This window comes from Oryctolagus cuniculus, chromosome 5 (assembly GCF_051225735.1).
Source record: "Oryctolagus cuniculus isolate XC-2025 breed Fujian yellow rabbit chromosome 5, ASM5122573v1, whole genome shotgun sequence".
In the NCBI taxonomy this organism is placed as follows: domain Eukaryota; kingdom Metazoa; phylum Chordata; class Mammalia; order Lagomorpha; family Leporidae; genus Oryctolagus; species Oryctolagus cuniculus.
In genome coordinates, this window is record NC_142871.1 from 117,038,837 (window position 1) to 117,066,133 (window position 27,297).

The 27,297-nt window shown below is 41.9% G+C and overlaps 1 protein-coding gene across 6 annotated transcripts in view; it reads right to left on the bottom strand.

Moving 5' to 3' along the window:
* Positions 1 to 3,621: 3,621 nt before the first annotated feature.
* Positions 3,622 to 27,297, bottom strand: part of LOC100353681 (glutathione S-transferase alpha I) — a 40,043-nt gene continuing 16,367 nt past the window's right edge. Inside the window, exons 1-7 of one of the 6 annotated variants that reach the window (XM_008263054.5) lie at positions 26,360 to 26,487; positions 19,274 to 19,378; positions 10,339 to 10,390; positions 9,277 to 9,409; positions 7,404 to 7,545; positions 5,076 to 5,207; positions 3,622 to 4,175 (exon numbers count right to left, since the gene is read on the bottom strand). In XM_008263054.5, coding sequence (XP_008261276.1) covers positions 4,056 to 4,175; positions 5,076 to 5,207; positions 7,404 to 7,545; positions 9,277 to 9,409; positions 10,339 to 10,390; positions 19,274 to 19,360 — 666 coding nt within the window. In that variant the 5' untranslated portion in view covers positions 19,361 to 19,378; positions 26,360 to 26,487 and the 3' untranslated portion in view covers positions 3,622 to 4,055. Of the gene's footprint in view, positions 4,176 to 5,075; positions 5,208 to 7,403; positions 7,546 to 9,276; positions 9,410 to 10,338; positions 10,391 to 19,273; positions 19,379 to 23,001; positions 23,046 to 26,359; positions 26,488 to 27,297 lie in introns of those variants that run through there. The other 5 variants (XM_051855635.3, XM_089333161.1, XM_089333162.1 and 2 more) reach the window with 5 other exon arrangements.

Here is a 27,297-nt window from a genome sequence, read left to right on the forward strand (position 1 = left end):
GGGTCCAGCCAAGGGAATTTGAGATCCTTGCTCTATCCCAAGCTGCTTGGGAGGCAGAACAGAGCAGAGAATCAGAGAATGTAACACAGTGGCTTCAGGGCTGGACGAAACTGAAGTATCACAAGTGTGATAAGAAACTCAGGGCACACTGAACACAGGCGTCCCAGCGCCAGAACTTGAGAAGGAACAGTTACATTTTCTCCCCAAATCCCAAGTCTGTTATGAAACAGTGAGATTATTCTTGCAAAGTTTTTGGTTTGATTTGGAACAAAAATGTACTTGTGCTTCCCACTGATCTATTTCTGAAAAACTGTGTGTGACTTGAAGTTTATAGACATCAAAATGTTTTAAACACATACAATGTAAAGATTAACCTTTAGAAACATACTTAATCAACTCCTGTGCCTTGTGATTGAAGTATTTGTGTGTTGCAGTTTCTTGTCAGGAAATGAGGTGGCATGGATCAGCAGAATGAAAGGGAGAGTGAAGCGTGCATCAGTGATCAAGGTGTGTATAATTGTAAGGGTCCACAGTTAAATGATTCAAGTCCTCATGTTCAGCTTCCTTAGCTATTGACTGAGGGTCACATTACAAAAGGAGCTGAATTTTGATCTCACATAATATTTATCATAATGGTCTGCCTGATCAGTAACCTTCTCCCTCTTCTAAATACAAGGTCCCGAAGCTCAGGCCAAGATCATGCCAAAGGTCACCACAAAGCCTTGATGAGTCAATAAAGAATAGAAAAAAGCAACTTTAGCAAAAATTCCAACCTTCCTTTAGCTCTGGTAATAATCTAAAATGCCGTTTTTTCTTAACTCCTGTGTCATTAATTTTTCTCATCCCATTAAAATCTCAGGCTCTAGTTTTCTAAATTCTTTATTTTTACATTTCTGTAAAGATGTATCCAACAGCGACTGAGAAAAACAAGGCTTGAACTGTGATCTAAGCACAGAAGAAGACAGGATGTGAGTAAAAATCATGGTTTTTTTATTGAGCTAGTGACACATTTTAAGTTATTTTTCTAGGTATCCAATAGAAAGCATGTGAAGAATTGAAGAAAGATGTACAATATCAGCACTTAAACCTGCAAAAGAATGGCATCCTCTTTGATCAACAACTCAATAGAGTCCCTGTGTGTGAATCAACTATTTGAACAACCCTTCCCTACTACAGAGCATAGTCTAGTTTGGGGAACACCACTCCCACAGTGTTCAGGGCCATAGGGTTTCATACTGGATTAGAAGGAAAATGTTAAGTCAGCCTTCTGTTAGAAAACAGGTAGTTAATATGTTACTTTTCAAGGTTGGTGATAAAAGTGTAAGCAAAAACTTTCAGATAGAATTGACTACCTCTGCAACTCAGTGGGGATTTTGTTCTTTTAAGTTGACTGTGAAGTTTTATCGGATTTGCTGCAAGGACTAAGATAACTGCAAACTGCACTGTAAGCTTGGCCCAGAGGTGATGTCTGTAATGAGAAACTTGATAGCTCTCTGGAATTGGGTTGCCAGATAAAACACAAAGCTCTCAGTTAACATGAATTTCAGATGAGTAACCAGTAATATTTAAGTATCAATATACCACAAATTATATTTTTTTTTTTGACAGGCAGAGTGGACAGTGAGAGAGAGAGACAGAGAAAGGTCTTCCTTTTGCCGTTGGTTCACCCTCCAATGGCTACCACACTGCAGCCGGCACACCACACCTATCCGATGGCAGGAGCCAGGTGCTTACCCTGGTCTCCCATGGGGTGCAGGGCCCAAGTACTTGGGCCATCCTCCACTGCACTCCCTGGCCACAGCAGAGAGCTGGCCTGGAAGAGGGACAACTGGGACAGAATCCGGCGCCCCGACCGGGACTAGAACCTGGTGTGCCGGCGCCGCTAGGCGGAGGATTAGCCTACTGAGCCACGGTGCCGGCCCACAAATTATATTTTGAATATCTATTCATACATGTTATCTTATTTTAAAAAGCTATTAATGGTTTCTCTGAAATCCGTGTTTCATATGCTAATCTAGAAACTCTGCCTACCCTTCCCTCTCTGCCACCCTCAGATTCGGCTTCCAAGTCTATGGGCCTTTGCTCGTGCAGTCATGCTGACTGGAATACTCTACTATGGCTACAGCTATATTTTCTCTATTATGTCTTATTGTACATAATTTTTAAATTGTATATTTTTTAATTTACACATAAAAATCATACATATGTTCTGACACATGTATACCTTGTGTAATGTTCCAAGCAGAGAAAGCATACCTACTTCCTCTGACATTTGACATTGTCTTTTTTTTAAGATTTATTTATTTCTATGAAAGCAGGGTTACAAAGAGGGAGGGAGAGGCAAAGAGAGAGAGATTTCCATCTGCTGGTTCACTCCCCAAATGGCCTCAATGGTTGGGGCTGGGCCAGGCTGAACCCAGGAGCCAGAAGCTTCATCTGGGACTCCCACGTGGGTACAGGGACCCAAGAAGCTGGGCCATCTTCTGTGGCTTTCCCAGGTGCAATAGCAGAAAGCTGGATGGGAAGAGGAGCAGCCAGGACTTGAACCAGCACCTATATGGGATGCCAGTGCTGCTGGCAGAGACATAATATCTGTGCCACAGTAATAGTAGGGATTTAATACCAGTTTCCACCATATACTCTGAGCTCCTGAGGTTAGAGTTTTCCTCTTGTTTGAGACTAGTCCCAATAGTTTCATGTCAAATCTGAGCAGAGGAGCAGCTCAATAAATAAGATAGCTTTAATATTTTTAAATGGTAAGATTACAGCAAATACAGAAGCAAAGCATTGTTATCCACTTGTGATGAAGCACGGGGGACACAGCAGTCATGACCCACACCATGGGTTTACAGTGGAGAAGACACAGTGTCCTTCACTTTTCCTGGCATGAGTCTATGGAGGGCACACAGGAGACCTCAAGACTCCATGGGGAACTACAATGTGGGGAGTTAAGAGTGGCCAGGTGGGAAGGAGTGGTCAGGCCAGGTGAGCCAATGTGCCCAAGGTCAGCAGCAAGAGGCCCCACCACGCTCATGGGTCAGAATGGGTTGGAAATGTGGGAATGAGGGGGTTTGAGGTTTCATTATGCTGGGAACAGGGACTCGTTGTATGATGTAAAGAAAGGTGGTGAGATTCAGAGTTGAGTTTGGGGACAATCCTCTCTTCTAACTACAAAAGAGACTAGAAGGAAGTGAGGCTGCACTCAGAGCACACTGCGTGTCTGTGTGGACCCTTGCCCCCTCTCCCACTGTGGGGAATCTCGTTCTAGAGAAGGAGAACTCCATGGGCCAAAGCCCTGATTTTCTGGGGGAGATGAACATGAGGGGCTCGGTTTGTTGCTGAAGTAAGAAATCGTTCCTCACCCCTGAATGCGGGCCCAGTGACATGCGCAGGGGAACCCGTTTATACCCACATTCACTATATTCAATTCTCATAGAGTCTGTGTCTGGAAGCCCAGGCCTGGGTGACACCGGGTGAACTGAGAGTGAGACTCCTGGGTGTGCCCCACAGAGCATGAAGGAGCACAGTGAGGGTGAGCACACACCACGTGGCCTATCTTGCTCCTCATTATTTCCTAGACTCCTAGAACACTGAAGAGTTCTTGAAACACACAAATTCCAATAATGCACAAGAAGGAACATTTTTATTAGCAGAAATAAGGGCATTTAATTATGCCAATTCTAGAATGTTAGCTATTTTCCTGTACATATCTGAGAATGGCTGATATGAATTCTTTTTTTTACTTTTTCATAAGCCATATGATAGATGTTATCAGACAATTCTGAGTCATTAAAAACCCACCTAACATTTTTTTATTTTTCATGTTTTAATTCCAAAAAAAATGCCTAGAAGGAGATTGGAAATCTGATTTCCTATCAAGCAATAATGAAATTGAATATATCTTTTAATAAGTCTGCTCAAAGGAGTTTTACTGCTTCATTAATATATGCAAATTGGAAAAGATTATTAGCTTCACATGGCTGAAATCAGAATTTACTTCTGCCAAGACTTCAGAAGATTGGTTTACACGCCCTTGGTGTCCACGTCTGCTTTATTTAAAAGAAAATCCTCTTTCCTTCTGCAACACTTTCCTCACTCACAGGAGGCTTCCTCTGGCTGCCAGGCTGCAGAAACTTCTTCACAGTGGGGAGGCTGCTGATTCTGGTTTTCAGGGCCTGCAGTGCACAAATCACAGCCTCAGACAGGAGCAAAGACCACCCCATCATTAGCACAGCCCAGGAAGCCTGCCCCCTGCTAAACAAAGACCAACTGAACCCCTCCATCAGCACCAGTGTGGATGCTGGGAAATGGACCGCAATGAGAATGCAGATTAGAGGAGAAAAGTGCAGTCAGGAACATTTTCCCTGTTATGGTATTAAGACTTTGTTCATCTATAAGCATCTCTGCCTTCTTCCTTAAACTTTAACCCTGCACATCCCTGGCTCTTGCATGATAAGAACAATGCATCTGTCAAATGTTAACCTAGGAAACTAGGACATCTCCAAACAAGATAAATGAAGACATGGGAAGATGGAGTTGGAAACAAAGATAAAAAGCACCTGTTTTGTCACAACCAATTTCCACACTGAGAGACAGAGGCAGGGATTGTGAGAGGGGAGGGAGGGAGAAGAGCTGTGCAGACAGAAACAGGTCTGACAGTTGGAACCAGAGCTAAGGGAATGAAACCACTTGGCTGAGAACTGCTCAGATGGACTCAGTGTGGAAAGACAAGGACACACCTGGGATGAAGAGAATCATAAAGAAATCAGGAAGAGAGAGCACAGTGGAAGAAGGGGCTGGGGAGAGGAGTTTGTACCAACCCTGAGTCCTGTTCATAATGAGAGGAAATTAGTCTTCGAAGGGTGGCTTCCACCTACATTTCCTTGGTACATCAAGTTTCTTTCTGTACCTAGAACCAGTTCCTGTAAACTCAGTTTGAGGATGTGGGGGACTGGGTGAAAGGTGCAGGCCTAGAGAAGGCTGGGGGCCAGAATGTCATTCACTCAAAGGGTCAAGTATTAGATGCCAAGAAGAGAGATGTGAGTCTTGCCATCCAAGGCTGGGAGGTAGGTCACCTGCAGCAGAGGGAAGCTGGTGATGATGGTGGGGTCGATCTCTTCCACGTTGTAGAGAAGTTCAACCAGGAGAATGTCAACCTTGCTCAGCCTGTTGCCAACAAGGTAGTCTTGTCCATGGCTCTTCAACACCTGGTGAAGTTGAGGAATCAGATCATGGTCACAGGCACAGTCAGGCGGGGCCCCTGCTCCTCCCTGAGCCTCCCCAGCCCAACTCTCCAAGCTCTGCTGCCTCCCTGGGGGTGTGGAGATGCAGACCTTTCTCCAGGGCCCTGTGTCATGAGGGAGAGGGAGAAGTGGGCTCTGCTCACTCCTCAGTGAAAGCCCAGCTACCCTTTCACTCTCACTCCCACATCCCTGTGGTGTCTACCCTTCCCACCCTCACCTGCATCTTCTCTGTGTGCCAAGGGCTCAGCCCCTGCTGCCCCTGTTGCTGTCTGCCCCACGCCCTGTAGGGTGCAGCGCTCACATTTCAAGACCTGTCTCTCCATTCTGCTCCCTCTCCAGCATCCCTGGGGCAGTGGCTTCCCCATCACCACAGCTCTCTTCCCCATGGGAAGACCATTTCAGACTCTACAGGTCTCCTCTTTCCCTAACTTGTGTCTTTGTGATTTGTAGTAATCCTGAGTGAACTTAAACTCATCATCTCCTTTGCAGCATTGGCTCTGACTCCTAATTTATACGGTGTCAAATCTGCAGCTAAAATGTTAGGGGGAAACTGCACCGATGTCCCCAACCTACTGTGGAATGTGTGAAAAAATAACATGATTGATGGAGAGAGAGGTGACAAAGCAAAGATAATATGTTAATTTTGCTAGAAATTGATAGGATCCCTGTGCTCATTAAATATTTATTCCACCTTTTCTGGAAGTATGAAATTTTTCATAGTAAAATTTCAATGTAATATTTGATATTTATTAAAATATTTTAGTAAAATTGAAATTATGAAGAATAAAGAGAAAAACACATATAGCTCCAGCAATTAGAGATAATATTTAATGGACAGCACTGTGGCTCACTAAGCTAATCCTCCGCCTGCGGCCCCAGGACCCTGGGTTCTAGTCCGGGTTGGGGCGCCGGTTCTGTCCCGGTTGCTCCTCTTCCAGTCCAGCTCTCTGCTGTGGCCCGGGAAGGCAGTGGAGGATGGCCCAAGAGCTTGGGCCCTGTACCCACATGGGAGACCAGGAGGAAGCACCTGGCTCCTGGCTTCCGATTGGCGCAGTGCACCAGCTGAAGCACGCTGGCCATAGTGGCCACTTGGGAGGTGAACCAACGGAAAAAGGAAGACCTTTCTCTCTGTCTCTCTCTCTCTCTCACTGTCTAACTCTGCCTGTGGGAAAAAAAAAGTAAAAAAAAAAATTTTGGTAATATCTATTACTCTACAAAGGTACTTTTAGAAGTTTCTGGAAAATAGAATTAAAAGATAAGTTAAATTTGGTGAAAAACAGTTTGAAATCCATACATAATTTTATCATAGTACTCATTTTTATGATCTTTTTGAAGATCTCTTGCATGCATAAATTCCAAGAACATTTATGTTTTAGCTCCATTTTCCAGAAACTTTCTGAAATTTCCTTATATTTATGTGTACAGAGCTATAGATAATTATTTGGTAAAAAGCAAAACACAACATCAAATGCTGTGTTGCCATACACATTGATGAATTATATTACGATAAGGATTTTTTATTTCATAGAAGGGATGTACTGAATCTGTAATGACTGGAGAGCCGGCCATGGTGTGTGCCCAAAACTGTCAGCACCGCAAAGATGAGGTGGTATATTGAGGCTCTGATCACTCTTAAATTCTTCACTCTTGACATAGGGTTATAGAGGTTATTATAAAAGCTGATGGTGCTAAATTCATTTTAAGAAAGGCCTGTGGAAGTGAAGGTTATTACTTCATGAAGCTGTCACAGTTTTTCTGTTGTCTTCTCGCATGTCCCCCTATCAAATTTATATGCTGAGATCCTAACCCCCAGTGTGTGTGAAGCTGCTAGTGGCTGGGGCCCTTTGGGAGTTGATTGGGTCTTGAGGGTGGAGCTCTCCTGAATGGCATTACTGACATATAAAAGTGGCCCCAGAGAGCTCCCCTGTCCCATCTACCATGCAAGGGCATAACCAAGTATCAGCTGAGTTACAGGGCTTTGCCAGATACTGAATCCTCCAGCATTTTCACAGTGCGCTTCCCAATCTCCAGAATATGAGAAATAAACCAGTCAGTCTATGATCATTTTGTTGTGACAGCCCAATCTGTCAAGATACCCTCTTTGGACTGACACATCCTCTACGCTTTCAGTAACATCAAGGTGAGGCAGCCTCCACTCACCTTTTCAAAAGCAGGAAAGTAGCGGGTTTTTGCCTTGTCCTTGATCTGGGCAAGGCTTGCATCTTTTCCCTCGGGTGGACCAAATGGGTAAATAATAATCATTTCATTCAAATCAGCCACACCTTCTGCATACATGTCAATCCTGAGAGACAGAACAACCAGTCAAGTGCCTGCGCCTCAGATTCATAGTTCAAAAACAAGGCAAAGAATTTCACCTCCAGTGGGTACCTTTCACATGTCAGTCAGCATGCTATGATTTTTCCTTTATATTAGTATCTTGTATTCCCAGGGAAGATATTTGTCTAAAATGTATGTTGGGGCAGGCATCTGGCCTAGTGGTTAAGACTGTTTAAGATGCCACATCCCACATTGCTGTGCCTGGGTTCGATTTTTTACTCCACCCTTGATTCCCGCTACCTAGGAGGTAGCAGATGATGGCTCAAGTAATTGAGTTCCTGCTACTCATGTGGGAAACCTGGGTTGAATTCCTGGCTCCCAGCTTCAGCCCCAGCTGAGTGCTGTTGCCTGCATTGGAGATTGAATCAGCAGACAGGAGCTCTGTTTCTCTCCTGTCTCTCTGCCTCTCTAATTAATTAAATTTTGTTTTACTTATGAAAAACACAGGTATAAGGAGCATCAACGATCTGCTCAAAGCCACAGTGATGAGAAAACGTGGTAGGACAAGGCATGTGACCAGTGATGCTACAAATAGGGCTTTCATCTTAACTTTGCTGTGTCCTGTGCACAAATGTAGCATGATCCATACGGTTGAAGACCTGCCACCTACATCAGCTCGGAGAGAGTCCTTGGCACAGTCAGCTCACTCATGTCCCTCTCCCCCTTTCATCTGGTACACATCCTAGGCTCAGTGTTATGCCAAATTTGGAAATTCTCTCAATTAGTTCCCATAAATCATGGGTCTACATGCTAATATTTAAAATTATTCCTATATGCACTTCTTGAGACCACACCTAAATTATCCCCTTAAGTAGTGCAAGTCTGTATACAGTTAGAACCAGTGCATATGATAGGAGACCTTTATCTCTTTTTTGCTATCCACTCAAGTGACAATGGTCATTTGGTGACTTTTTACTTTTTTGAATATTGTAAGCAATGTTGCTATAACTATTTCTGTGCAAGTATTAGTGGAGCTCTGCCTTCAATTCTCTTGGATATCTAGTAGTTGAATTTGTGCATCATTGGTCACTTTATACCTAATTTTTGAAGCACTTCCCATACTTCCATACAAGATACTATTTTCAACCCTACAGTTCCATCACAATAGGAAGGAGACCCCCAAAACTTTGCTGATATTGAATTAACATGGCTACTTTAGTTCTCTATGGCATGTACCAGTTAACTTCATGATCTTGGGCACCAACCTTTGATGACCCTTGTCAAGTTGACCCATCCATATAATCAACTGGTAACTTAAGTTTATGATTGTCATTTTTATAATGTCTAGAATTTAAAAACATCTTCTTGCATCCTTTCCTTCCCAGGCCTTCATCTCAGGATGTTCAAACTTTCTGACACTGTTCTGTGTTGTCGACTGGAGTCCAGGCTCTAAAGGCCTGAGCCCCTGCAATGGTGATTCCTCTACCCTCTGACTTCTTAATTGCTCAGGGTTTGTAAACCTCTGTCATTGGTCTACAGCCATGAACTGCATACTCTCCTATGATCCCACTAACTGAAATCTACCCTAATCACCTTCCCTCATGTCCGTATGACTCTGCCCTACTAGACCTCGGGACATGCCCACAATCCCACTTCTGCTGGTCCTGATCCCTCTGCCATGGTCCTGTTCATACAAGGCAGACCCCACATCATCCCCGTGTTATCTGCTATTGTAAGAACAGAAAATATACCGTACAGGGCTCTCTCCTTTATGTCTTTCCCATACAGGTGGTGTTTGTTGGCAATGTAGTTGAGAATAGCTCTGGACTGCACCAGCTTCATCCCATCAATCTCAACCATGGGTGCTTGCTGGAACATCAATACCCCATCTTTTGGAAAAAGCAAAGAGGAAGAGAATAATGAGCTATCTCTGGATCCTAGTTTTTCAGGAAAAAAAAGTGTTTACTGTAATGGCTGAAGATATAAAATGAGAAATTACCTTTCAAGTAAAATATCATTTTGTTTTTAGCCCACCATAGTCCTTTTCCTTATCTATCCTCCTTTCACTTTCTGCCTATTGTTTAATTGATGTTTTTATTTTCCATTTACATAAGGTAAAGAGTGCTACTTTTTTTGTTGTTTATCTTCATGAATACTTTGGGCGGCAGGTGGGAGAAGCTGTAATAGGGAAGTCACATACCGCTTAGAACAAGAAGTTCCCAAAGTCTTATGTCCAAGACTTTAATGACAGACCTAAGAGAGATTTCTACGTGGGGCCCTCTCTGTACTCTAGACCTGTGTCCTTGACCCCATGGCTGCTGGCCCTTGCTCTTCCTCTCCCTCCTCACATTCTAACCTGGACTTTCAGCTAATTCAGCACCATCTCACGGTCAGTCCCATGATAGTACTTTGCCAAATGTGCAATAGAAAACAACTCAAGATAACTGTTGGCTTTATTTCTCGTCCTTTCATCTAACGAACGTCCCTGGAAGGGGAGAGCCGTCTGGAATCCTATGCTGACTGTAGCCATTTCTGGTTCTGCAAGCAGCACAAAGCAAGGACTCGACAACTACAGGACTCTGAGGAGGATACATTTGGCAAACAGAATTCTGGCCCTTTGAGCTCTGAGATAGTTGTCAGATCTGCTCAAGGAGCCCAATCCTATTTTAATCATTTTATTCCTCTCCACATTCCAATCACCACATTACAAACACGCAGCTCTCACTTGGTGTTTAAGCCATCTACTCATGCTTAAACCTTTGGTGCTTGTGTGTTTATTTGATACACTCATGTGAGCCAAGTAGCCAGTTGTTCTTACCATTTCTTAACTTCTCCAAATCTTCTCGAGTTTTCATAAATTTCTCCTCAAACTGGAAGCAGAAACAGGAAAAGAGCTCTTATTCTATAGTATTATAGGCCTTTAAACTTGAATGGTCTCTGTCATGTACATAATATGGAAAGGGTAAGTGTTCTAAGTTTGGCAGGTACAAAGGGGAGAGCCGTCTGAAATCCTATGCTGACTGTAGCCATTTCTGGTTCTGCAAGAAGCACAAAGCAAGGATTGGACAATTACAGGACTCTAAGGAGGATACATTTGGCAAACAGAGTTCTGGCCCTTTGAGCTCTGAGATTAGATATATGAATAAAAGGGCGTAAGTCATAGCATATAGTTGTTCATTTTTTCAGATTCAATTCACCTTCACCCTGACCCAACAAATGCACACAGTTCAGTCAGAATTCGGGAGAGGACATCACTGGAGGAGAGGAACTGTATATACAATTCTAAGAGTGGTGTTGTAGTATCTTCAGAAATCCTGTGTCTCTACCTGAGATCAGGACAGAACCTGGTATGTCAAGAGCATGGGATATGCCATCGGACCATGAACGTGGACCATTCTTCCACTGAGGGGCCTCTGCTGCAATTTGCCTCACCCCATTCAGCAGGAAACTTGCCATAGGTGACATGGTCCCGGCTGTTGCTCAGCTTTCACTCGTGCAACTAGAATTCCTAATACACATCAGGATAGAATTCCCAATCTAGGGAAGAAATTAGTCTCCACTGGAATGTTTAACTAAACTTGATTTTTGTGAGCATGTGAGTTCCCACACAGCTTTTATCAGAAAAAAACCTTGGTGTCTGATCTGTCTACATGGATATAGTCATCTTTTTCATGTACTTGTTGAACATGTTACTCCAATTCTTTCTGTTTCAATACCCTAAAGCTATAAAATGAACACAGTTACATAGTTATGCTATCTACATTATAGGTGGGTGTGAGTATTCAATCATTGAGTTATACAGAGCACCTAGAAAAGCACCAAGTCTATATTAATTGTTCCATAAATAAAAAATTTTTGTTAGCATTTTAATGGATGTTGCTATTTTATCATACTACCCTTTAATCTTTTTCACATTAAAGCTGTCAAATATTGCTGAAAATGTACATTTTTTTCATCTACAAACTTTGGCATAAATCACACCTTGTCCTAAGACCAGTGACTCTGGTTGAGGTGGCAGCCTCAATCTCATCAGAAACTCTGTGTGGCTCCCAGGATTTAATATAAATAGGAACATCAGTTTTCATATGATGATGCAATTTACATTCTAAGCAGGCTTACAAACCAAAAGCCCATGGGAACAAACAGCAAGATTTTCTGGAGGTCTGGCTCTGCAGCCCCTTCCTCCTACCTCCCCCTGTCCCACAGACCCAGGGTCTGGTTGCATAGGCTGAGCCACTGCCTGCTGGGGCCTGAGCTTCCTACTGCTGAGCCAGCAGCCACTTCTCCTGTGAGCACTTCACCTAGAGAAGCCGTTAGTTGTGTTCATCCACTCTGTGCACTCACATCATGGAGTAATCTGGCTCCACACACCTGTCAAGGAGAACTTGGTGATGAAGGGCAGAACCCAGATGCACAGGATGGTAAATACATTGGAATGTGCACTAAAGAAAGAAATATCGTGCCTTTGGAGACATTATCAGTATATTAAAGAGGGAAGTGACAGGACAATGGCTGTCCATGCTCAGACCAATGAGGCTAGAAGGATGGTTTTCAAGAAATCAAGACACTCCAAGGTTGTAGGGAGGCCACCACCGGACAAGAGAGGCAATCTTTCTCTGGGTTTTGACCACCCTAGGGAGATCCGTACTGAGCAATGTCTTGAGGGGAAAGATGAGGGTCTGGAATAATGAGAACAGATTGGACCATGGAAAAGAGAATTCAGATTTACCTTCTGCCCACAGAAAAGCAGAAGGTCGAGAAAATTCCTTGAGCATTTTGATGAGGTTGTGAAGAAGGCTAACTCTAAACCTGAAAACATCCTTGAAACAGTGTTTGAATATTGCTTTGATGGCTGCTATCACAAACCCTCTTTAGAATATTTTTCATCTGGAGCTGGTGCTATTGCATACTAGGTTAAGATGCCACCTGCATCCCATTTTGGCACCAGTTGGAATCCTGGTTGCTCCAAATCTGATCCAGCTCCCTGCTAATGCACCTGGGAAAGCAGCAGAAAATGGCCCAACTTCTTGCTCCCCTGCACCCATGAGGGAGACCCAGAAGAACCTCCTGGATCCTGGCTTTAGTCTGGCCCATTTCCTGCTGTCACAGCCACTGAGGAGTGAACCTGCAGATGGAAAACCTCTCCCTTCCTCCCTTCTACCCTCTCTGTCTCTTCCTCTCTCTGTGTAACTCTGCCTTTCAAATAAAATAAATCAATCTTTTTTTAAAAAGAATATTTTCACTCATTCAAAACAGCATCTCCAGGATGGCATTTGGTGCACTGGTTGAGACATCTCTTGGAATGTCCACACCCCATATTGGAGTACTAGAATTTGAACCTGGCTCTGCTTGGATTCTAACTTCTTGCCAATGCACACCCTGGGAGGCAGCAGGTGATGGATCAAGTCCTTGGGTCCCTACCACCCATGTCAGAGATTTGGGCTCCTGTATTCTGAAATAGCTTTACTGGTGCCAGCATTAGAAAAGTGAATCAGTAGAGATATTCTCTCTCCCTCTCTCTCCTCTCTTTCTCTCTCTCGCTTTCTCTTTCTCTCTCACCCTTTCTCTCTCTCTCTCTCCTGTCCTCCCTCCCTCCTTCTTTGTGTGCATGTGTCTTCCTACCACTCAAATAAATTTAATTAATTAATTAATATTTTTAAAGTATATCTCAACTAATGACTGAAAGTATATCATGTTACAAATTAAATTTTATGGTGATTTTTCTGGCCACAGGAGTAGAGAATGAATTCAGGCTCAATGTTATCTTATGGTGTTCATGAAACAAAAGAATGGTATTAGTTTGTTCTTTGTTTTTATTCAAAAACAATATCTCTTTTATAGGTCTGCCTTCTGTGAGCAAAGCTTTTTAGTGCACCTCCCTATACCTTTAGTATCTATAACATGCTAGGATTAGGGAGTCCCACATCCTCTTTATCTGACAGGTTTTAGATGTTCAATCTGTTAAGGGAATTTGTGGTGTAAATGACAAAGGTACTTCTATGCGGTCAGTTATGAACAGCGAATGCAAATTAATAAAATGGATTCCTGGCAATATTTTGGTATTTCTCAAATAACTAACCATTTCCTATGGAAAGGTGGGCTTTATTTTATTACAACTTGTACAAAGTTGCATGATAGGATATAGTCTTTGTTTCCACAATTAGGGTTGGGGGCACTAGGGGTTCAGAACCTGGAAGAACCGTCAGTTTTTTCTATCATCTTCTGAGGTTAGAGGGGGAGGATTACACCTGATGCTATGAGTTCCTTTTGCTCTATGCTACACTGTTTAACATGATTTCCAGAAGTGGAAACTTGAAATGCATGTGTTAGATCTATTCTACAATGATTCAGTATCATCTTCAAAGTTTTTTGTTTGCTTTCTAGTCTAAAAATAGGGTCAGGGTAAATTGAGAGAAACAATTTAATGATTAAATTTCCAATTTATATTTTATTTTCTTGAATACTTGTTTCATAGTTAACATTGTTCTTTAGTCAGAAAAAAATAATAAATTTGTGTTATAAATGTTTGATTCCTCTCCTGTATACTTTAGCAGGTTTTTTTGGCATCATATTGAAGCATTTAAAGGTCCATAATTTATTAAAGGCCAAAGAGCCCAGAAGAATTTTCTTTGACGTCTATTCTTCCCTTTGAAAATGCTGAGAAATTTGTTTTCTCCTTTCTTTTGCTTTTCCTTCTACTGCTTCTATGTATCTATCACTTTTATTCTAAGTGATAGTCAAGGCTCCTAATATGAGGTTTCTTTAAAGTATTTCTCATTTTTAGCATTTATACTGTTTGGAACACAAAGTTAAATTAGGCAAGAAACGTTATCTTTATACAGTTACATTTTATACTTAAAGTTATTGAGGACAGCATAATTGGTGGTGCTATAACAGAATCATTTATTTCTATAAGTTATGAAATTCACTTATTATTAATATTTTTTCAACATGCCATTAGAAAACAAAGCTTCTTTAAGTACTGTGACATCGTGGTCACCAAAATTCATATTGAGATGAAGATCTTAGTTTCTTGGAAGAGACTGTTATTAGTATTTATATAATGCTTCAGTCCAGCCAAAACAGAGGAGCTTCATATGTAGATGTGGCAAACTAAGGTAGTGCGCAGCAAGAGTATTGTGAATGTTCCTGCTTGTATGAATAAAGATACCTATCAAACAGGAGTCTACATATTGATGACAAGGCTATGAGTAAAGAACAGCCTGCTGAAACTAGGTGCCCTGCTTCCTCCCAGCAGATTCTATGGCATTTGAGAACAGATATGAAGAAGCATGGTAATTATTGAATTATGAGGTTTACTTCTTTTCTTGATTTTAAGGAGAAATATAAGTTGACAACATTGAACACTGAGGTTGATTGAAATTTATTTGACTTCACTAGTTTGGTCATTGATTTGCTAATGATACAGTCACTAAAAAGTTTTTGATTTTCTACAAAGACTCTAATTTGATCCTTGTAGTTTAAAAAATAATACTAATAACCTTATTTCTAACCATTAATGAGTTGAATGTGTATTAATTATTTTGTAAGCAATCCCAGTTTAAAATGAGAGTTTATCTTGATTTCAATACTGAGATGATTTAGTTCTAATCATAGCTCTGCCTCACAGTAACCGTGATCTGTGCATAATCACTTCAGCTCACCATGTCTCAGTTTCCTCATCTTTAAAATGCTGTAGAACATTGTCTTTAAAGGAATATTGTGGTCTTTTCAAAATATATGTGAGAACTTGAAAAAAAAACTGTGGAAAACATGTATTATATTTTCAATGCATTTGTCCAGGAGCTTTTGAAGTACCTTGTATAGTACAGGTCCTGGCCCACAAAGACCAAGTAATAAACACTGACTATTGTAATTTAATACAGCTCCGCATGATGAATAGGTCGGGATATTTTGGTTTCTAATATGCTCATGGAACAGCTTGTTGTGGATCTACACAATCACAGAGGATCAGGCTGTAGAGAGAGGAAGGTGGTAAGTGCCAGCAATTTCAAAACGCCCCATTTAGGAAAACCTACATGATGTGAGGGGAGGGATGATCACCACAGGAGGGTGGCTGAGGTGGGATGGGGTTCGTAAGTGTAGAGTTGCCTATAAGGCTGATGATGATGAGTGGGATGGTAGGGATCAGCCTTGGGGTGCAGAGAATCCCTGAATTCTAAGCAAGGGGTACAGTCACCCCTTATCCACCACCCTCTTCCACCAGGCTGGGGTGGATAGAAGGTGGATAGATAGGCTGTGGGCATCACCACTACCTCCTCCTCCTGTGCTGAGCTCTCCTGCTAGGACTCCAAACATGTCCCTAACCATAGGACTGAGGTCTGGATGATGGTGAAACCAGCTGACGCATTTCTAAAAAAGAAAACTATCCAAAAAGGCATTGCAACATTTGTATTTTGTGTGTGTCTTGTTTCTTCAAAAGAAAAAAAAAAAGGACCAGGTTAAAGTCCCATCCATCATGAAGCAACTGAGAAGGTGAAATCCCAGGCTTAGGTAAACATTTTCCTGTGAGGCTGAAAGGAGAGCTCTAGAAGTTCCCTCCACAGGACACCACTTTCACCCTGAAACACTCCTCTTCTGGTCCCACCTGAGGAACAGATCTGTGGAGATTGTCCATGATTTGTCCACCAGAAAAACACACAATTGTTGGGTCCATCTGTCATGATTGAAAACTGTTTTTCTCAATGTTGCCTCTAGGAGGCAGCACTCAACAAAGGCACACAGACACCTGCCAAGATTTTTTGTTCAGACTTCAAGAATGGCCTTCTAACACTGTAAAATACTGCTCCTTACCCCACTTATTCACTTATTTATTTGTCTCCATCCTCAAAATTGTGTGGGTTGCCTGAGGACAGATATCTTGTTCGCCTTTTCTTTATTCTAATGAATTTATTAATACATTAAATTCTCAGGGTCACAGTAAGTTCATGATAATTAAATCTATAACATAACACAAGTCTCATCAATTCTCATATTAATATGATATTAGCACAAGAAGAACAAAGTTAATGTAGTTCATGCAGTTCGTAGGTACAATTTTAGTATAATGATATCTTGCCCCCGCTTTCTTGCTTGCTTGCTTTTTTTAATGTTTGAGATAACATGGTTTTTTTTTTACATTATATTCAATGGCTTAATGCTTCACTAAATAAGGATTTCAACCAGTCACAATACCATAGTTCAGCAGGAATATAAGCAAGGACTATAAACAATAATCAAATGAAAAGATGTTCATTTCGTTCATAGACAATAAATTTTAAAATAATCACAGATCATTAAAACTACAGTAGTATATCATTTCTAACCATTGGTTTGAGAAAGATATAAAACAAAGTTTGACAAAATTATATTTGAAGCAATATTGATTCACACAGGCATTTCTTATTTTTTTGTTTTTGTGTTTTGATTGTTTTCTTAATAAATTTTAGCTCCCACATATATTGGAGAACATGTGGTATTTGTCTTCCTATGTCCAGCTTATTTCTTTCAACATGATATTCTTCAGTTGCATCTATTTTGATGCAAATGGTAGAATTTCATTCTTTTTATAGCTGAGTAATATTCCACTGTGTGTGTGTTTACCACATTTTCCTTATCCACTTGATTGATTACATATTTTGGCTATTGTGCACAGTACTGCTTTAAGGTACTGGTATCTCTTTGATACAATGTGTTAACGTATTTTGAGTATATACACACTACTGGGATTGCTAGATAAAATGGAAAGTCTGTTTTTAGTTTTATAAGAAATCTCCCTGTCTTTTTTTTCCATAAAGCCAAGGAGCTAGCATTGACCTTGATTCATGTTAATTAGGTAGCCAGTGAATTAACTGGTCAATGAGTATGTTCCATTGTGGACAGGCAGTTGGTTACTAACCACATCTGCTGGCACCTCTTTATGATTCGTATTTACACCTTAATTATGTTGACTTTCTAATATCGTTTATCTGAATACTTTATTATGGAAACTCCCAACATGTATAAAAATAAACAGAAAAGTATAGTGTTGTTCCTTTTATTCCTCACTGAGCTTCAAGAACAAACAACTCAAGACAACTTCCTTTTGTCTACTTTTCTGTCTGCCCACCAGCCCCTCTTATAATAATTTGAAGGACCTCAAGATATAATATATTTCATCCTTAAATTCTTCAGTCTGTTTCTGTACAATGTCAGAGCTCTTTTAAGATGATCACAATATATTATCACATCTACAACACTTAAGTCTTTAATATCATCAGATACTCAACCAATATTCGTTTCTAATTGTTGTATAAATGCCATGAACCATTTTTTTGTAATTTAAGACACAATCTATATAAGGTCCATACATTTGAACTACTGGGATTGCTTTCTTCTTACTTTTTTCTTAAAAGGTTATTTTTGTAGCTTTTGAAGTTTTATTTATATATTTTTATCTGTTTGAAAGGCAGAACAAGGCCGGCGCCGCGGCTCACTAGGCTAATCCTCCGCCTAGCGGCGCCGGCACACCGGGTTCTAGTCCCGGTCGGGGCGCCGGATTCTGTCCCGGTTGCCCCTCTTCCAGGCCAGCCCTCTGCTGTGGCCAGGGAGTGCAGTGGAGGATGGCCCAGGTACTTGGGCCCTGCACCCCATGGGAGACCAGGAAAAGCACCTGGCTCCTGCCATCAGATCAGCGCGGTGCGCCGGCCGCAGCGCGCCGGCCGCGGCGGCCATTGGAGGGTGAACCAACGGCAAAAGGAAGACCTTTCTCTGTCTCTCTCTCTCTCACTATCCACTCTGCCTGTCAAAATGAAAAAAAAAAAAAAAAAAAAAAAAGAAAGGCAGAACAACAGAGAGAAAGAGATCTTGCATCTACTTGTTGACTCCTCAAATGCCCACAGCAACCTGGGCTGAGGCAGACTGAAGCCAGGAGCCCAGAACTCGGTCGGGTCTTCCACTGAAGTGCAAGTGAGCTATGGCCTGACCAGAGTCACTCCAATTCGTCTCTGGATGACCTCTCATCACTCCGTTTGTCACTGGGTGGTCTCTATTTTTTTCTAACCAGTCACACAGCTTCTATCTACTCAAAACTAATCTTGCAAGAATGTTATCTATAAGGATTGTTTATATTAAGTGCTGGGAAAATGTGTTCGATGACCCCCCAGGTAAGTGTAACCTCACTTGTTCTAGCTTCTGTAACGAACGCTTGGCTTTGTTAATTCATTTCCAACAAGATGTAGTTTTTGCCTTTATAAGCTTACCCCTGAGCTCAATCGAGGTTGCAGGATTTGGAGAGCACATGCCCCAAGCAGCCACTGGCTTTCTAGAATAAAGACTCTGTAATTCAGCCCTGAGACTTTGGCATCCTCTGTAACTCGCTGTCCCGAATATAACACCATGTGGATGGCAGGGACCTAATTACTTGATTCATCACCTGCTGCTTCCCAGGACACACATTAGCAGGAAGCTAGATCAGAAGTGGATCTGGGACAGGAGCCCAGGCAGCCAAGTTTGGGATGTAGGCATCCCAAGCAGCATCCTAACTGCTGCGCCACTACACTCACCTCTGTGATAACGGTCTTCAATTTATTTTACTGCCTATGGTCTTTGAAGAGAAGAAGTGTTATCAACTTATTAGGTCAAATATACTAACTCCTTTGTTTATAACTGGCAATTTTAATTTTTTAATCATGCATATCCCCTCACTGTCATGAAAAAAGTATCCAGTGCAGTCAACTCTAGATTCAACATGAATGACATAACTGCAGACTCACCTCTTCTCCAGCTGCAGCCAACAGCCACCGGATGGATTCCATCTTGCCCCGTGCATTGTAGTAGTAAAGCACGGGTTTCCCTGCCATGACAATAACCTCCTGGTCCTAAATGGGAAAGAATGAATGGAATCATGAAATAAAAAATCTGTTGTATGTGTTGTATGCTGAATAGTACCAGAAGTTCTGCAAGCATCTCCCTTGTTTATGGCAGGATTTTAGAAGTTCCTGCAAGGTCTCCTGTGGCTCAAATTGTTATACAGTAGAATTCACCATCAGATGGCGTCAAACCAGTCTCATGTCCCCATTGGCTAACATGGGACCATTTTTGGCTAGTTAAAAGTGAGAGTCTGTTGTTATGTATGTATGTATGAGTGTATTTGATAGGAAGAAGAACTAGAGAACTAATATTTGTTGGAAACCTCCTGAAGATCTTTTTTTTAACTTATATTTAATGAATATAAATTTCCAAAGTACAGCTTATGGATTACAATGGCTTCCCCCCCATAACGTCCCTCCCACCCGCAACCCTCCCCTCTCCCACTCCCTCTTCCTTTCCATTCACATCAAGATTCATTTTCGATTCTCTTTATATACAGAAGATCAGTTTAGCATATATTAAGTAAAGCTTTCAACAGTTTGCACCCACATAGAAACACAAAGTGAAAAATAATGTTTGAGTACTAGTTATAGCATTAATTCACAATGTACAGCACATTTAGGGCAGAGATCCTACATGAGGAGTAAGTGCACAGTGACTCCTGTTGTTGACTTAACAAATTGACACTCTTGTTTACAGCGTCAGTAATCACCCTAGGCTCTTGTCATGAGTTGCCAAGGCTATGGAGGCCCTTTGAGTTCGCCGATTCTTATCTTATTTAGACAAGGTCATAGTCAAAGTGGAAGTTCTCTCCTCCCTTCAGAGAAAGGTACCTCCTTCTATGATGTCCTGTTCTTTCCACTAGGATCTCACTCACAGAGATCTTTCATATAGGTTTTTTTGTGTGTGTGTTTTTGCCAGAGTGTCTTAGCTTTCCATGCCTAAAATACTCTCATGGGCTCTTCAGCCATATCCAAATGCCTTAAGGGCTGATTCTGAGGCAAGAGTGCTATTGAGGACATCCGTCATTCTATGAGTCTGCTGTGTATCCTGCTTCCCATGATGGATCGTTCTCACTCTTTTTTGTTCTATCGGTTAGTATTTTCAGACACTAGTCTTGTTTATGTGATCCCTTTGACTCTTAGTCTTATCATTATGGCCAACTGTGAACAGAAATTGATCACTTGGAATAGTGAGATGGCATTGGTACATGCCTCCTTGATGGGATTGAATTGGAATCCCCTGGTATGTTTCTACTCTACTGTTGGGGCAAGTCAGCTTGAGCATGTCCCAAATTGTACCTCTCCTCCCTCTCTTATTCCCACTCTTATATTTAACAGGGATCACTTTTCAGTTAAGTTTCAACACTTAAGAATAATTGTGTATTAATTGCAGAGTTCAACCAATAGTATTAAGTAGAACAAAAAAATACTAAAGCAGGCACCACGGCTCACTAGGCTAATCCTCTGCCTTGCGGCGCCGGCACACCAGGTTCTAGATCTGGTTGGGGCACCGGATACTGTCCTTGTTGCCCCACCCCTTCCAGGCCAGCTCTCTGCTGTGGCCCGGGAGTGCAGTGGAGGATGGCTCAAGTACTTGGGCCCTGCACCCCATGGGAGACCAGGAGAAGCACCTGGCTCCTGCCTTTGGATCAGCGCAGTGCGCCGGCCGCAGCGCACCGGCCATGGTGGCCATTGGAGGGTGAACCAACAGCAAAAGGAAGACCTTTCTCTCTGTCTCTCTCTCTCACTGTCCACTCTGCCTGTCAAAAAAAAAATACTAAAAGGGATAAAGTATTAAGTTGTTCATCAACAGTCAGGGCAAGGGCTGATCTAGTCACTGTTTATCAAAGTGTCCATTTCACTTCACCAGGTTTCCTTTTTGGTGCTCGGTTAATTGTCACCAATCAGGGAGAACATATGATATTTGTCCCTTTGGGACTGGCTTAGTAAACCTGAAGATCTTGCCCTAATGCCTTTGGTATGTCATTCCAGTATTTGTAATCTTCACAATAGCTCTGCGAATTAGTCATTAGTATCTGCATTTTTAGGTTAATGAAACTTAATATCAAAGGGATTAATTGCAATATGCACTGTCACACTGTGCATATTGAGTAAGCTTGAATATTCACACCAAGACTAAAAACGAAGGAAGCCTGGAATGAACACATTAAAGTCCCTGGGAACCCTTTTGGAGGCCCTGAAACCAGAAGGCATCACTGACAGAGAGGTCCAGGAGGGTGCAAGCTCTCCCTTCAGCTCTTGGGCTGTTGGACTGCATTTGATTAAAAGCAGAACTTTGCCTACTGACATTGTTAACTGTAGCTCAAAGATTCAAATTCTTTCCAGATAGAAGATGCTAATTCCTTGCCTCTTCTGGAATCCTATATTCTACTACTACTACTAGGTGCATTGTATCTTATAGTCTAGAAAAGGAGATGCTGCTGCATTCGCTTTACAGTATATGAATTGCAGTGAACATTTGTTCAATGGCTGACACACTCTGGACACTCACAAATATTATCATTCATTCTTGGACGCTGTTGACTCTCACTCTAATTCTAATAATGCTGCATACTCTGGCTCTATGGCTTCCAGTGCTTTCTAAAAGCTGGTTTATATTCCAGTGATTATCTACTTCTGAGTGTGAGTGCATGCAGCATCCTGTGGTCCAGTGATTCTCTACTGGAGGTAATTCTGCTTCCCAGCCACAGCAGGTGTTCAACAATGTCTCAAGATACTTTTGGATGTCACAATGTGGGTCTGGGGTGTAATGCTACAGCTGCAGATGTCTGGGTGAAAGGATGTCTCTAAATGTCCTACAATGGGCAGGATAGCCCCCCCCCACCCTCCCCACTGTGCTAAGGGTTAGCAGTGCTGAAGCAGAGAGACTTGCCTTGAGATAGTTAGGTTTGCCACAAGCTATTTAAAACCCAGGGGGAGGGGCTGGCACTATGGAGTAGCCACAGCCTGCAGTGCTGGCATCCTAAATGGCCGCCAGTTCGAGTCCCAGCTGCTCCACTTCTGATCCAGCTCTCTACTGTGGACTGAGAAAGCAGTGGAATATGGTCCAAGTCCTTGGGCCCCTATACCCACGTGGGAGGCCCAGAAGAAGCTCCTGGCTCCTGGCTTCGGATTGGCACAGCTCCGGCCACTGCAGCCATCTAGGAAGTAAACTAGAGGATGGACGACCTCTCTCTCACTCTGTCTCTGCCTCTCTGTAACTTTGCCTTTCAAATAAATAAATAAATCCTTAAAAATAAATAAATAAAAATAAAGCCCAGGGAGAGAATTGGACTTGTCATCTCTCTGGCGAGCAGCAAAGATTAAATGACCATATAGTTCTATCAGACTAATTTATTTCTATTACCATGCATCTTTATTTTGAATGCTCACAGCATACATAGTATTACATAGTCGCACCTCATGGTTTTCTAAATTCTTCATTTTTACATTTTTGTAAAGGTGTATCCAGCAGAGACCAAGGAAGCATTCTTAAACTATCATCTAGACACATCGAGAAGGTATAATGTGAGCATAAAATGACTTTTCTTGTCAAAGGACATATTTTAAATTATTTTTCTCAGTACCTGGAGAGAAGGATGTGAAAGATTTATAAGATCAGTGCTTACCTTGCTAAAGGCTGTCACCCTCTTTGTTCAACAACTCAGTTACTATTTATTTGAATGACTCCTTCCTATTGAAGGAAGCAGAGTCCAGTTAGGGAAAAGCCACTCCCACAAATTTTCTAAATAAATTAGAATGAAAAGGCTAAAGATCTATTAGGGATCTAATAGAAAACAACTTGTTGATAGATTCCATTTGAAATATGGTGATGAGTTCAAACAAAACCCTTAAGATAGAATTTACTCTGTGACTGAGTGGGGACCACTTTTTGAAGAGCCTGATTGTGAGGTTTCCAAGCAAGGCCTAAGCCAGATGAAAACCTCCCCTGTGGGTTAGCCTGGAAGTAATGTCTGTGAGGAGTGGCTGATGGCTCTCTGAAACACTTCACATACCGAGTTGCTTCAGGAAACATGGGATACCCTTGAGAATGTGAACTTCAGACAAATAATCCACAATTTTTTAGGGTAAGAATGTGAAATATGTTTATAATGAAAATTATTGATGGTTTACCTTGAATTCATATATACCTGTGAGTCCTATATTTCATCTGCTAATCAAGATGCTCTATTTGCACACTCTTTCCTCTCTATCACACTCAAATTTACCCACTAATCTGTGGTCTTTGCACCTGCTGCTTGTGCTGACTGGAACATTCTTCCTGGGGCTACCACTATACTTGCTATATTTTAACTTCCCTTATATTACTTTGAAATTACATCTTTTTTAATTGACACATAAAATCTACATATTTATGGAATTTCACACAATGTTTTGAAACATTCCTGTATTCATAAGCAATGCTTATATCAGGTAAATATCTATCAGATATTTAACATTATGTATTTAACATCAGTTACTCTGGTCAAGCCACTATGGAAGTCAGTCTGGAGATTCCTCAGAAACCTGAATATAACCCTACCATTCAACCCAGCCATCCCACTCCTTGGAATTTACCCAAAGGAAATTAAATTGGCAAACAAAAAAGCGGTCTGCACCTTAATGTTTATTGCAGCTCAATTCACAATAGCTAAGACCTGGAACCAACCTAAATGCCCATAAACAGTAGACTGGATAAAGAAATTATGGGATATGTACTCTTTAGAATACTATACAGCAGAAAAAAAAAAAAAAACAATGAAATCCGGTCATTTGCAACAAAATGGAGGAATCTGGAACACATCATGCTGAGTGAAATAAGCCAGTCCCAAAGGGACAAATATCATATGTTCTCCCTGATCGGTGACAACTGACTGAACACCAAAAAGGAAACCTGTTGAAGTGAAATGGACACTATGAGAAATGGTGACTTGATCAGCCATAGCCCGGACTGTTGATGAACAACTTAATATGTTATCCCTCTTAGCATTTTTTCTGTCTGTTCTACTTAATACTATTGGTTTAATTCTGTAATTAATACACAGTTATTCTTAAGTGTTGAAACTTAACTGAAAAGTGATCCCTGTTAAACATAAGAGTGGGAATGAGAGAGGGAAGGGATGTACAATTTGGGAAATGCTCAAGCTGACTTGCCCCAACAGTAGAGTAGAAACATACCAGGGGATTCCAATTCAATCCCATCAAGGTGGCATGTACCAATGCCATCTCACTATTCCAAGTGATCAATTTCAGTTCACAATTGATCATAATGAAAGGACTAAGAGTCAAAGGGATCACATAAACAAGACTAGTGTCTGCTAATACTAACCAATAGAATAAAAAAGGGAGAGAATGATCCAACATGGGAAGTGAGATACACAGCAGACTCAGAATGGTGGATGTCCTAAACAGCACTCTGGCCTCAGAATCAGCCCTAAAGGCATTCGGATCCGGCTGAAAAGCCCATGAGAGTATTTTAGGCATGGAAAGCTAAGACACTCTGGCAAAAAAAATGACCTAAATGAAAGATCTCTGTGAGTGAGATCCCAGTGGAAAGAACAGGTCTTCAAAGAGGGAGGTGCCTTTCTCTGAAGGGAGGAGAGAACTTCCACTTTGACTATGACCTTGTCTAAATAAGATAAGAGTCAGTGAACTCAAAAGGCTTCCATAGCCTTGGCAACTCATGACTGGAGCATAGGGAGATTACTGATGCCATAAACAGGAGTGTCAATTTGTAAAGTCAACAACAGGAGTCACTGTGCACTTACTCCTCATGTAGGATCTCTGCCCTAAATGTGCTGTACATTGTGATTTAATGCTATAACTAGTACTCAAACATTATTTTTCACTTTGTGTTTCTATGTGGGTGCAAACTGTTGAAAGCTTTACTTAATGTATACTAAACTGATCTTCTGTATATAAAGAGAATTGAAAATGAATCTTGATATGAATGGAAGGCGGGAGAGAGCGGGAAAGGGGAGGGTTGCGGGTGGGAGGGAAGTCATTGCGGGTCGGGGGGGAAGCCATTGTAATCCATAAGCTGTACTTTGGAAATTTATATTCATTAAATAAAAGTTAAAAAAAAATCAGTTTCTCCCAAAGACTGAGCACTTTCATCTTGTTTTATTCTACTTCCCATAGTTCCACACAAAGATTGGCTATTGTAGCAGTTCAATACACGAGATACGTGGGTACTCAAAAAGATTGTGAAAAAAATAGAACTAAAGGATAAGTTTAAGGACAGGTATTTTCCCTAGTGATTAAGATGCCACTCTGTATGCCTGCAAATGATATGTGCTCCAGTGCCAGCTCCATTCCTGATTCCAGCTTCCTGCCAAGGCACATCCTGGGAGGTAGCAGCTTATGGCTCAAGTAACTGGGTCCTGCCACTCAGGCAGGAGACTTGGCTTGAGCTCCAGACTTTTGACTTCATCCATAGCCATTGGGGGCATTTGTGCAGTGAACCAGCTGATGGGAGATTCATTCTCATTCTCTCCCTCTCCCCCTACTCCTAGCCCTACCCCCCTCTCCCTTTCCCTTTTCAAATAAAAACAGATAAAGAAAATGTATATTATAACAATATTTTTTTAAAAAAAAGAGATGCTTTTTCATGATATGCATTTCCCGTAATTTTGGGGGCATCTTAGGGGCTTTTAAAATTTTTAAGGAAAACTTATAACTAACACAAGAGAATTTACAACAAAACCCAAATTTTCCATGACCCTAATTCAGCAGTCAATCAATATTTTTCCATCTATACCACGGAGGGCTCAAAGTTCATGTCTGCTCTCACGTCCAAATCCTTGGATCCTGTGAATGTGACCTCTTCTGGGAAATGAGTCCTTTGAGAGGTAATTGCCTTAAGGAATTTCAGGTGGATTATCGAGGGAGACCCTGAATCTAAGGACACATGTCCTCACATCAGAAAGAAGGGAAGACACAGACAGGCAGGGCGTTGAGGAGGTGGAAGACAGAGGCAGAGCTTACCGTGATTTGGCCACGGCCTCAGAAGCCACAGAATGCCAAGGCCACGAGAAGCTGGAGAGGCTCAGAGGATCCCTGCCTGGAGCTTCCAGAAGAGCAAGGCCCTGTGGAGTCCTTCCCCTCTGTCTTCTGACCTTCACAGGAGACAACTGATCGCAGCTCAGTTGTCTCCGCCCCCAGTCTGTAGCAATCCATGGCAGAACCTCCTACCCATTCCAGGCTATTCCCCCTCAACCACCATGGGGTGGTGTTGAAGCCAGCAACAGACACAATAGCACTTTGTCTATAAACAATGGTGCTAACCTCTAAACAGCAAGGACTCTTTTTCTAACACATGCACACCGATCTCCTACTGTGTCAATGCTTTATACTTCCTTCATTTCATCAAATGTTCAACAGCGTCATTTCCACAGTTGTGTGGTGACTATTTCTTTGCAACTGGGTTATTTGCATCTACCCAGACAAGGTTCATAGTATCTGAGGCACAAGAATCACTACCCTTCATGGGAATGGATGAGTAACTACAGAGTAAGGCAGTGTGTGGATTGTGTAAAGAGTTCTCCAAGCCAAGATCCACACCCCGAGGTCCTTGAGGTGTGTATAGACTGGGGCACAATTTCATTACCAACTTGTGATGAAGCACGGGGTCTCAGAAGTCATCACCCACACTATACACCTCACAGGACAATGGAGGAGGCACAGTGTTTCCCAGGGCTGTGTGAAGCCATAGCAGAGACCTCAAGACTCCCTGGAAAGCAATGAGGGGCAGGGAGTGCAGATGCAGAGGGATGGCTGGGTGAGAACTTGGGTCCACACTGGAAGGGAAGAGGCTCCACCTTGCTCAGGGAGTAGAATGAGTTGGAGATCAGGGAGCAAGAAGGCATGCTGTGAAGGCAATGCAGACCCAGCAGAGGATGGAAAGAAACTCAGTGCTGTTCAGA